A 12,284-nucleotide genomic window follows, 5' to 3' on the forward strand; every position below is an offset into this window, starting at 1 on the left:
GAAGCAGGAGGATTGGGAGTCCAAGTCAACGGGCTGCTCTTACTACTCTGTGTCAAAAAAAAGTGAATGTATAGAAATGGTGTCAGATGTCTGCAATTCACTCGGGGTAGTAGGATTTTTTAGTTCAAGACTAACTTAAGCCAATGTAGTAGGATTGTGAATTCAAGACTAACCTAAGCTACATAATGAGTTTAAAGCCACCTCTGGTGACAAACAGACTGAACAAAACCAATATGTTGGGAAAGAGCTAAGGAAAAGACCAGGACACTGCTGTGGGGAGAGTTGAGTTTGGAAATTGCAGGATAGAAAGTGAACTTGAAGACGGCTATTTGGAAAAGGATCTCAATTCTGAAAAAAAAATAAGAAAAAATACAAAGTTGAAGGAAATGTGACAGGTTAAATGAGTCCTATAGAAGGGAATGAACTATTGAGGAGGAGCTAAAGTTTAGTCCAGAAGTTTCCTGAGGAGTATCAGAACTCTCAGGAGCTGCTATGGATAGCAGATGATTTGTTGTGGTCCCAGGGAGCTTAGGTGTGGCGTGATTGGAAGTCACAGAGAAGAAGAGGAGTTCAAACGTCCACAAGCGGGAACTTTCTAACCAACAAGGCTTCCTAGAGAGGAAAGCGGGCAGCTCTACTAGGCAACGGGGTTCCCAACAGTTGTAACTCATGGTTCAGGGCTGAAGAAGCATCTGCTAGGGTGTGGCCCCCAAGTCAAGCTCTGGCTCAGACTGGGGGCGGAGTCAGATGGTCGAAACTTGGAAGGGGAATCAGTGAAGAAAGCTGAGAGGGGGCAGAGTGGGTAAGAGTGGGGAATGGGGTCCTTGGGGGAGTTTTGGCCCGGGGCCTGGCCCCGCACGTGGCCAGAGTAGCCTCTCTGGGCTGGGCCGGGCTGGGCCAGGCTGGGCGGGGCGATGCCCGAAGCCGCGGGCAGGCTGGCGGGAGGGCGGGGAGAGGCGCGGAAGCTCGGCCACATAAAGGAGCGAGCGGCGCAACGGGGGCGGCTCTTTCCTGGGTGGGGTTTGTAAAGTCGTGGCCCGTTAGCAGGAAGCTGAGCAGTCGCCCAACGCTAGAGTGGGACCCAATCTGAGCACCCGGTTCTCTCGAGTCCTTGCCGAAGTGTACTGCGCGCTCAGAGCAGCCCGACAGTTTCCAGCCAAACTTCACCAACTCCTCTGCCCTTGCTGCCACCATGCCGAAGACGGTGAGTGCCGAGGACTAGTGCGGTCGGCCCTGGGGGCTCCAGTTTGACCCTTGCCACTCTATGGCTTCGGGCTTGGTTGATCACAGGCCTGCTGGGGATACTGGGCTGTCCCTTAAGGCCTTAGGAAGGAGAAGATAGTGGAGTCCTAATTTGAGCGTTCTAGGGGGTGTCGGGGTGTACAGACTAGAAGTGAGGATAAGGAGGGGCCAGCCTTTCCCGGGTTCCAGTTCCCCGCCTCTGGGATGAGGCAGTGGAAACTCATTGAGGGGCTGGATAAGTCCCCTTTCCTAAAGGGTCCTTGGACACTGGGGAAACGACTCTACTTTTGAGAGCAGTTCGCGGCCCAGGAATTGGCGCCTTTCTGGAGCAAGGCTATCACTGTCTCAGAAGAGCCCCATGGTTACAGAGAAGCCGGGAGGAGAGAGGAAGTTGCTCAGGGCGGATCCCGCACACCCATCCACCTTTCCCATAACCGCCCCTCTTCTACCCCACTTCTGCTCTGTCCCCTTTCCACTGCTTCTCAGCTCCAACTGCTTTTCCCTGGGAGACGAGGAAGATGTAGAGGTGCTCATCCGCTGGGTTACTTGACCCAGGGGCACAAACACTTCATTAGGCACAAGTCTGTGGAGGGGCCCACTCAACCTACTGGAAGATGGGGCAGGTTTCTCTTCCTCTATGAAATCCCTGTCAGACATAGTGCCTCTCTATCCCCTTAGGACCGTTTTGTGAAGTATAGGTTTTCTCCTGTGGGGCCACACCTATCTAGTGTGGTGGTTGATTTGAGATCTGGTCTCCACCCCACTGGCTGTTGCTAGCAGAAGCCTCCGGGGAGTGAGGCCTAGGGGGGCCGGATGCCCAGTAGGGAGGGGTGGGGGAGGGGTATGTGCTTGACTAATGAGCTCTGCTTGCTTTTGTGCAAGTCACGCCAGGTCCTTGCTCATGAAGGCCCTATGACCACCGTGAATTGAGGTTCTTAGGTGAAGGGGCTTGCTGGGCTCCTATGTTGTATGTTGCTAGCCTACACATCTCTCTATTATTGCCTGAGCCTGGTAGAGTTGAGATAATGACTAGGATGCTTGAGAAGGGATGAGGGTGCCTGAGAAGAGAGGAGAGTGAATAGCTACCGGGAGGGCTTTGTGTCTATATTGAGGTTTCCTTGCCACCTTACTGTATTCCAGCTACACTGCCTTGTCGTCCTTGCCTTCTCAGAACTCTGTTCTTAAGAAACACCAAGGATTTTTTTTTTTGCTTTTTGTGTTTTTTGTTTTGTTTTTTATATTTTAATTTTTTGAGACAGAGTCTCTTGGTCTTAAATTATACTTTGTGAAAGTATATACATATGTGAAATTATACTTTGTTCTTCTCCACTGCTCTTACCCCCCCCCCGTCACGTCACCTTCACCCCAAGATCTCTGGCAGATTTCCTTCCTCCCCTCAGTTAGTCGTCTTCCCCTCTGTTTTCTTATCACATGTATTCTGTTGTGGGACTTTTCAGTTGAGCAGGATCTCACCCTATAACCTAGGCTGACATGGGACTCCCCATGTAATGTAAGTGGCTTTCAGATTTTTGGCAATCTTCCTGCCTCGGCCTCCACAGTGCTGAGATTACAGACTTGAGCCACCACACCTGGCTTGTTAATTTGTTTTGATTGAGGATTTGATTCTAGCCAAGGGAGGTTTGAACTCACTTTCTAGCCTGAAATATACTTAAAAACTGTTGGAAGTAGTCCTTAAGTGCAGGGATTGTAGGTTTGAGCCACCACTAAACTTGGCTTCCACTCCTTCTCTACTGTGTACTTAACCATTTCTAAAATATGAAAGATACAGAATGGTAGTGTAAAATCCAATTTCTTATTTGTGTTAGACATGGTCAGTTTCACTGTTAAAGCCAATTTCTCCTTGCCAGGGCAGCCTACTTTAAATATTTTGAAATACACTTTTTTTTTTGGGGGGGGGACTGTTTCTGGTTGTTAGTTCCCAAACTCCAGTCTTTGATGTTTTTCAAGACAAGGTCCTATACTGTTGTAGTACAGGTTGGTCTCCAGCTGCTGTCCATCTCAAACCAGCCCTCTGAGTGCTAGGATCACAGGCTCTCATATGACCAGCCCATCTATCCCTTCTGGAGAGAAGAGAATTTAAATTTCAAATGTCTTTCCTGCTACTGGAGAGATTACCTAACAAGGTACTCTCACAGGTTCTGGTCTCAGTGCCCATATGACAGCTTACAACTGTCTGTAACGCCAGTTCCAGGGGACCTGACTCCCTCTTTTGGTGTTCTTAAGCATCAGGCACAAATGTGGTACATGTACATGCTATCAAAACACTCATGAACATAAAATAAAAGTAAATTAACCTCTTTTTGAGAAGGTCTTTTCCTTGCAATTCCATCTTTAACTTTTTGATTTAATTTCAAAGATTTAGGAGACTCACTTGGATTCCCTAAAAAAGAGATTGTTAATTTTCAAGATTTTGGGTTTTTAATTTCAAACTTTATGATTTATTGTTACAATTTATTTATTTACTTAACGGGCTTTATGAAACAAAGTCTCATATATCCCAGGCTAGGCTTGAACTTCTAATCCTCTTGCTTCTACCACCTAAATGCTGGGATTTGTTGTCGTACTACCAAGTCCAACTCTTCCCATTTGTCTAGATGCAGAGATTGAAACTGGTGATAGGGGAGGACAGTCCATGAGTGATGTAGCATACACCAACAGGAAGGCTACAACTTGGGTCTGGGTCTTTTTTTTTGGGGGGGGGGGTTCAGTCTTGGAAAAACCCTTTTGGTTTACTGGGACTTAGCAAGTCAGGGGGAAAAGTGATCAGTGCTCATTGGATGGTACCATTCATGATAGACACAGAGCCCAGCTTCTTGAAGTATTTGAAAACTTCTGGGTCCGCATTCAGCTAAACTTTAACAGGGGCTGTATGAACTGTTGATTTTCCTGCCATTCCTAGCATTGCTTGAGCCACTGAAGTGGCACTAAAGTGGTACTTGGCGAATAGGGGGCAGAATTTCAGGCTTCTAACCCTTGAACCAGCCCTGCCTGTAGACTTGAGGGTGGGGCAAGGGATCAGGAATGAAGGTTGTGTAGGAGGCTTCTGCTTCTGTCTACTGCCCTCTCCCAGTCTCTCCTTTTCGGAAACAGTTTCTTGCTGTGTAGCTCTTAAGGGCCTATAAAATAGGCTTTTTTTTTTTTTAAACTCACAGCAATCCTCTTGACTCTGCTTCAGAATTTCTGGAATTACAGGTGTGAACTACCACCTGAGGGTGTTTTGTTTTGTTTGTTTTGAGACAGAGTCATGCGGTGCAGCCCAAATTGGCTTTGATTCCAGGCAATCCTATTTCTGCCTCTCAAATGATGAAATTATATAGTTTGTACCACACACATACACACACACACACACACACACACACGTGCGCGAGCGCGCGCACACACACACACACAAGCATGCATGAGTGTACATCAAAGGGCAAGTTTTGGCAGTCAGTTCACTATGGGATCTGGAAATAAAGTGGTCAGCTTTGGCTGGTAAGTGGACTACCCTTTGAACCATCTTGGACATCACTTGATTAGTTGTTTGTATTGCCCACTTTGGATTCAAAATAGATATATAGATATATAGGCAAGGATGACCTTGAACTCTGTATCTTTCCACCTCAGCCTCCCTTATACTAGGATAACAGATGAGTGTTTACAGTGTCTGGCTTTTCTCCACTCTTGATTTTCCAATTTACTGAACCCTTTGTGAAAGTATGTATAGTAGAGAACAGAACAGGCACCATCTTGGGGGTTTCAATTATACTTACCCATGGAAAAATCTCTTGCACAGAGAGGGAAAGTCAAGGCACAAAATAGCCTCTACTTTCATCTTGGGGGGAAAGTTGCTCTGTCAGTCAGTGATGGGGTGGTATTAACTATTGCATTATTCTCTAAGTGCCTGTAATGGCAGCCTGTAAGAGAAGTGTTGCAAGGCAAGGTAGCTCATGCCTTAATTGTAGCACTTGGGAAGGTAGAAGATTGTAGTGAGTTTGAGATCAGCTTGAGCTATAGAGTGAGGCTGCCCCGCTCCCAAAAAACTAATAGTAAACCAAAAAAAAAAACAAAAACAAAAAAACAAACAACCCCCCCCAAAACCGTGGTGCCTTTTTTTTTTTTTGATCTGTTACTGTAACCCAACTGCTTTACTAGATTGTGGAAATGGAAGGGACATTTAGAGGTCATTTAGTCTTTCCCCATGCTTCCAAATCTAATTCTCTATGGATGAGAAGTGGTGACAGCTACAATTATTCTGAACTCTGTTCTAATAGTGTTGCTTAGCAACAGTCTTTCTTAGGTTCCATTGTATATTCCTGGGAGTCTACCCCTACCCCCACTGGAATTTCTAGACTCAGGGTCCCTGGAGGGGGAAATCTGGCTCCTAGCAGTACTATCAGGGTTGGGCTTTTCACAGCTACACTGGCTCTGATCTTCGAAGATAGATCCTCACTCTGTCTGATCTTTGAAAGATAGAACTGAGTTTATCATGTGCTTCTTTCATAACTTCCAATCTTTTCTGCTACCCCACCTCATTTTTCTGTCCCTAAAGAGGGAAAGGAAACAAACAAATGAACAGTACAAAGGTGGTCTTCCTCGGGGCTCTCCGTTGGTCAGGTCATGATGAGGATGGTTTTTTATAATTGACTAGCTTTGCTGTTCATCCCTTTTACTTCATGCTTGATAGAGCTGAAAAACTTTGCAGTTCCAGGTTCTAATTTGTGATAGAAAATCTCTTAGTTTGGAGGGTTAGCTCAGCATTACATGAACGTGGATAGTGGGTGTTGGGAAATAGAAAGTAAAACTCAACTTAGAATAGTTGGTTTCATTCTATATAAGGAAATGAGATGCTCTTTGATTTTTAAAGATTTATTGTGTGTTATTTATATTTGAACAAACAAAAAAGTTTCCTTGAAGCTTAGTGGTGGTGGCATACATCTTTAATCCCAGTATTCTGGAGGCAAAGGCAGGCTGATCTCTGTGAGTTTGAGGGCAGCCTGGTCTACAGAACTAGTTCCAGGACAGCCAGGGCTACACAGAGGAACTCTGTCACAAACAAACAAACAAACAAACAAACAAACATTTCCTTGAAAGTGTTCCTAGGACCTTTAAAGGAGCTCTGTAAATGTATAGATACCTGCCAATAGCTGCAATTCTAAATCTTGCCTGAGTCTATATAAAATTAAACATATTCTCCTAAATTTTGTTTTTGTTTTTTGAAACCCAAAGTTTCTGTTGGTCCAGATTGGCCTAGAGTGCATGAGACTCTTCTGACTCAGCTTCCTAAAAATATCTTAAGTTGTCATATTAAGCAGAAGACTGAGGAATAGTCTACATGACTCAGTTTCCTTAACATTTTGTTAAATCTACAAGTATATACAACTGAGTTAGTGTAAATTAATTGTGTTCATCAAATTTTCACAGCAGCAAAATTGAATAAACATAAAGGAAATAAAGTTCTAACTGATGTAGAAAGTCTAGGCATGGTGGTATAGGCCTACAATCCCAGTACTTGAGAAGTAGAGGCGGGGGAATCAGGAGTTAGGGCTATCCCCTACCAAATAATGAGTTTCTATCCAGTTTGGGCTACATGTCTTAAAAAACAACAGAAAGGTTATCCAAATAAAGTAGGCCATTAGCTAATTCCTTTCTGTCCGCTCTCAGTATTTCTTTGAGTTTGTCACAAGGGACCTGTGCCAGCAATAGGTAAACTTTAGGGACCCTTCTAATACTGATATTTTTGACAGCCTTGATGGCATAGTGGTAAATAGTCTTGGATATCTTTTTTTTTCTCATATACATTCTTTTAGACATTCATTAGAATTTGAGCACCTTTGCTGTGCTAGAGGATACTAGAGATACAGCATTCACACAGTGCCTGCCCAAAGGTATTTATCTTGTCTTTTTATATTTCTGCAGTACTGTTTGTCGAGTACCAGTTTAGAATGTAGAGTTTCTGGTTCATTGCATTAGATCTTGCTAATAATACTGGCATGAGGACTCTTGGCTATTTATTTCTCTATTGAGTTTTGAGCTTTTGGTTGTTTTGTATTTTTTTTAATTAATTCATTTTACATCTGGATCGAAGACCCCTTCCTAGTCCCACCCTCACTACCCTCCCCCCATTACCCCCTCTTCTTCTCCCCAGAGAAGGGGAAGCTGTCCTTGGGTACTAACCTCACCCTGGGACATCAAGTTGAAGCAAGAGTAGGCACATCCGTTCTGTAGGTTTTTTTTTTTTAACTGAGGAAAGAAAGAAACTAAGTGAAACTACATTATGAAGGTGATAACTTTATCAAAGAGCTCTCAGTAAACAGAAAATGCTTTATAAGAGATGGGTGTAGTGGCTTCTGCCTGGAATTGCAGCACTCTGCGACTGAGGCAAGAAGGTGTTGTGAGGTTGAGGTCAGTCTAGGCTACATAATGAAATCAGCGTCAGCCTGAATAATGTAACAAACCCCTGTCTTCATAAACTAAGAAATAATACCTTCGTAGCTTACTCGTCCTCCCTTCTCACATTGTCTGGTGCCTGTTTGACAGCATCATATAGATTTCCTCTAGTTTTGCTGAAAGGTTAGGAAGATACTAGGCTCCTTTTGGGGGTGGGGAGAGAAAGCTCTTAAGATAGAGAAGGATGACCCTACTGCTTTTGTCTCCAAGTGTTGAGAATCACAGGCATGTGGCACCATATCTGGCTGGAAGTTATGAAGAACTATTTCTAATTTATTTCTAAATACAGTTGGGTAGTTAGATATATTGGTAGGTATTAAAAAGGTGGTGAAGATAAACACATCTTGTAAGGTGTGTGCTACCAGTGAACAGAAGGCTAGGTACCAAGGGGTAGAGCATTTCAAAAAGGCTTCCACACTTAGAACATCCTAGAGCTTCCTCAGCCTCAAGATTCCATTTAGCTATTTGTTTTTCGATGACCAGGTTTTTTTCACAGGAGTATGCTGAGTTACAGAACATCTGAGCTGGCCTTCTAGTTCAGCCTTCATGTTTTAGATGAGCACACTGAATCGCATAGTAAGGAAGAAATTTCAGTGAGCTAATAATAATAGGGCCAGGGCATTTGCCTGAGGCCAGTATTAAGAGAGGATGTTTAGTGTCCTGTTAGTGACTGTATAGCAATCCTCAGGGAGTTTTAAAGATGGAGATGGCTCAAGTCTTGGACATTTCTTTGGAAATCAATAGTACTTTCTAGATGTTTTTTCTTGTCTGTGAAAGGTGGTAGAAGACAGATAGTTGAAGGGACATAGGGAGAGGACGTTTGGCCATTTTCCTTCTTGAGAATAGGCCTTACTGTCCTAAGAGTCATATTTTTCTTTGCAACAGGATTTCTAGCCCAGGTTGAACTTGAGCTAGTTATATAGCTGAGGATGGCCTCACTTATCTTTGTGCTTTCACATGCCCTTCAACTGCTGGGATTAGAGGTGATCACTACTATGACTGAATTTTTGAATCCTTCAAAATTATTTATTTGTGTACTGTACATCTTTGTATATAAATGTGTTTGCATCGACATGTGGCATTGCCTATGGCACATATGGAGGACAGAGGACTACTTGCAAGAGTCAATTCTCTCTTTCCACCATGTTGAACTCAGGTCCATCAGGCAGAGTAGCCAGTCCTTTACCTGCTGAGCCATCTCTATGTCCTTGTTTTTTGTTTTGAAACAGATCTCATGTAGCTCAGGTTGGCCTTGAACTTGCTATGTAACTGAGTCTGACTTTGAATTTCTGACTGTTCTACCTCTGTCTCCTCAGTGTTCAGAATACGGAGTTGACCTCCATGCCTATCAAGGTCTGATCTCTTTGAATTTAAGCTTGACCTGTCTGTTGTGTTAGAATACTACGGTAGGACACTATGGTTAGAAGAACACTTGTCTTTCTAATTTAATGATAATATTTGGTGCTATAGCAACCATTTTAATATAGTCCAGAGTCAACTGATGTCAATTGTCAACTCTAGGTACTTTGCTAGTGGGTCAAGTCTTGGGTTGTTAGTGGGTGGTGGGGAAGGACTTTTCAGGCTTTCATAGGAAGGGTATAGTATTAAAAGATACAGACCCAGAATTAGACTGTTTGGACTCACATTCTAAGTACCCACTTATATGACCAATGAGTTATTCCTAGCATGCACAAGGCCCTGGGTTGAGTCTCCAAAACTAAAAGAAAAAGGAACTAAGTAATTTACCCAAGGTATAATTCGTTAATCACATAGCTACAATTTGAATCCAAACTGTCTGGTTCTAGAGTCTATGAGTTTCCCCTCTCCATCTCTGTCCCCCTTCTCCTTATCCCCATTCTCCAGTCCCTCACATCTGTTTTGTTGCTGTTATTTGTTTGTTTTTTGTTTCTATTTCTGTTTTTGTTTTGGTAGTCTTCTTTTGTAGAATAGGCTAGCCTTGAACTTGCAACCATCCTTTTGCCCCTGCTTCCTGAGTTCTATATATGCCTGGATTTTTTTTTTTTTGAGTGGAGTCATGTTAGGTGGCTCAAGTTCATCTCTGAACTCTGGTCTCAAGTTGTCCTGTTTTGATCTTCTGAATAGCTAGAACCATAGGTATGGAATAAATATGCCTCAGTAGGTTACTTCTGAGCCTTCTTTTCCTCAACTGTAATTTAAAGATAATGACTGCTGCCTAGGGTTATGCCAGCTAAGTGAGATGATTTATATAAAGTGCTTATACCTGATCCTAGCAACTAATAGTGTCATATAAATATAACCACCAATTATTATTATTAATATGTTCAACCACCTATTAGGAGCTCAATTTTCACAATTTATTGATTGTTACTATTACTGCAAAGAATATAAATACAATGAATAGAGAACACAATTCATGCCTTTAAAAATTTCCCATTTAATTTGAGATTTAGGGATAACTCATTTTAAGAAAAAGTTTGATAAAAATTTATTGTATTGTCTATAGATTTTTAATAAGGAGTTTACTAGGATGTTAATGGGGTATTAAGGGGGTACATACTTGGGGCCAGTGGCCATTCTGGGTGGGAAAATGATAGGACTTTTATATAAAGCTGTAAACTAGGTAGTTTTTGGCCAGTGTTCCTTTTAAATTGTTCTTGCTTCATTGACAAAACTTCTGAAAGGTCTGTGAAGTATATTGTACCTTAAGGTTTCTGAAACCAGGGGAATTAATTCTAGTAAAATCTTATTTTTCTTGCCCAAGTAGGTTTCTAAATGGCTTCAGGAGATGGTTTAGTGGGTGAAGTGAGGACCTGGGTTTGGTTCCAGAACCCATGTTAAGGGTACATCTGCAATTTCTGAGCTCCTACTGCAAGATGGGAGGCAGAGACAGGAAAATTCTGGAAGCATATGGGCCAGGCAGCCTGGAATGAAGTAGCAGAAACAAGAGAGGCATTCTCTTTCATAAGAAGAAGCCTAGGACTGATAATTAAGGTCTGGGTCTGCATGCATTTTGTGGCATGCACACACATATACATACACACATGATGAAAAATGGTTCCTTCTCTTATGCGTCTGTTTGAACTAAATTAAGAAATAAAACTCAGAGAAGACTTTCTATTCTCCCATTGGCTGTGCTGTGAGGTGTGGTGTTCGGTGGAAAAAAATAGAGGGATGGTTTCTCAATGAGTTATTGTGACAGATGGAGAAGAATGATGCTTTCTGACCATAGCCTACCTTGAGCACTTTGAACTAGTAGACAGATATTTTGGTGTAAGTTTTTAAGTACAGCTCTTTGGGTATGCCTGACAGCAGAAATAGCAGATCTAATACCATTTTCAAATTTACTTTTTGCTTGTGAAAATTTGATAGAAAATTTGTGTAATTATGACACTAATTGAGGCAAATTATGGTAATCATTGAGGTTTGAACATTTGGCGACACAGGGCAAGGTAGAGTCCTGAAAAATTATGTCTTGGTTATGTATTTGGGAGATAATAGGGGTCAACACCTGTGAGAGGGAGTAAAGCTTATCTATGGGGCATGGAACATTTTTTTTTCTCTTAGTTCTGGTTTCCTTTAGAAATACAGGGTGGATAATATAGCCTCATTATTATTATTTTTTGAGACAAGAACTTAGCATATGACCAAGGTGGCCTGAAACTCAGAGATCTACCTTCCTCTGCCTCCTGAATTCTGAGATTAAGGGCATGTTCCACCAAGCCTGGAAAATCCATGTTACTTTGAAGAAAGCTGGAGTAGTTTCTGATCTTAACATTTTGTTCTAGTCTGTTCGAATCCTCAGGTCCAGTCTTTTTTTCACAAACCTCAGGCTGGGTATTTGATTAAATACACCTAAAGGCTCTTTATTCTTTGTGATAATGTTTAATTAATCTGTGGTATAGGGTTGGAGGTGTCAAGGGAACATCCAGTATGATTGTCATTAATTAAGGTTCACAAGTCCTTGCTATCTTCAAGGGTTTAAAATAAGCTAAACTCCATCTCAACCATCATTGTTGATACTGGAGAGAGACTGTCAAGCCTATAAATGTTATTTTACTAAGACCAAAAGTTATATGGCCTTTTTGCCCTCGAATTTGCTCTTTTCCCTCCAGCATGAAAATACCAGGGACATCAGAAATAATAAACATAGAACTTCCTTCCCCAGGTTCTTTATTTCCCTTGGTTCCTGGGGCATGGTGAATCTAGAATACACTTGGCAAGAATATTGGCTATTTGACTTCAGGGTTACTTTACTTCTCTCTTATGGGTGCTTGGAGGACTGCTCATGAAGTAGTGGTTGAGCTGGGTCTGGAACAGTTTAGCCTATTTGCCTTTCTGCAATAACCTAGGCATTTTTCCTATGATTGGGAGCTTGCCTCCTGGCCAAAGGCCAGTTGCCAGAGGAAACCAGTGACTAAAGGCTTCCTCCCCGTGATGTCACCTTCTGGAACCATTCCTCATGATTCCCCACGAGTCGAGTGACCTTATTTGGCTATTTTCACCCCCCTCAAATACTCACCTCTCCTTAGTCAATTTCCTGTTCTTCGTAACAGGGACCACCTTCTTCAAGGTTTTGCAATGCTACCTGTAAACTTTTCTCCTTAGGGGCC

The 12,284-nt window shown here is 42.6% G+C and overlaps 1 protein-coding gene across 1 annotated transcript in view; it reads left to right on the top strand.

Moving 5' to 3' along the window:
- The first annotated feature begins 1,000 nt into the window (after positions 1-1,000).
- Positions 1,001-12,284, top strand: part of Msn (moesin) — a 71,484-nt gene continuing 60,200 nt past the window's right edge. The window contains exon 1 of the mRNA XM_028774353.1: positions 1,001-1,204. Within this exon, the coding sequence (XP_028630186.1) occupies positions 1,193-1,204 (12 nt within the window). The 5' untranslated portion in view covers positions 1,001-1,192. The remainder of the gene's footprint in view (positions 1,205-12,284) is intronic.

Source organism: Grammomys surdaster, unplaced genomic scaffold (genome assembly GCF_004785775.1).
Source record: "Grammomys surdaster isolate TR1022 unplaced genomic scaffold, NIH_TR_1.0 240, whole genome shotgun sequence".
In the NCBI taxonomy this organism is placed as follows: domain Eukaryota; kingdom Metazoa; phylum Chordata; class Mammalia; order Rodentia; family Muridae; genus Grammomys; species Grammomys surdaster.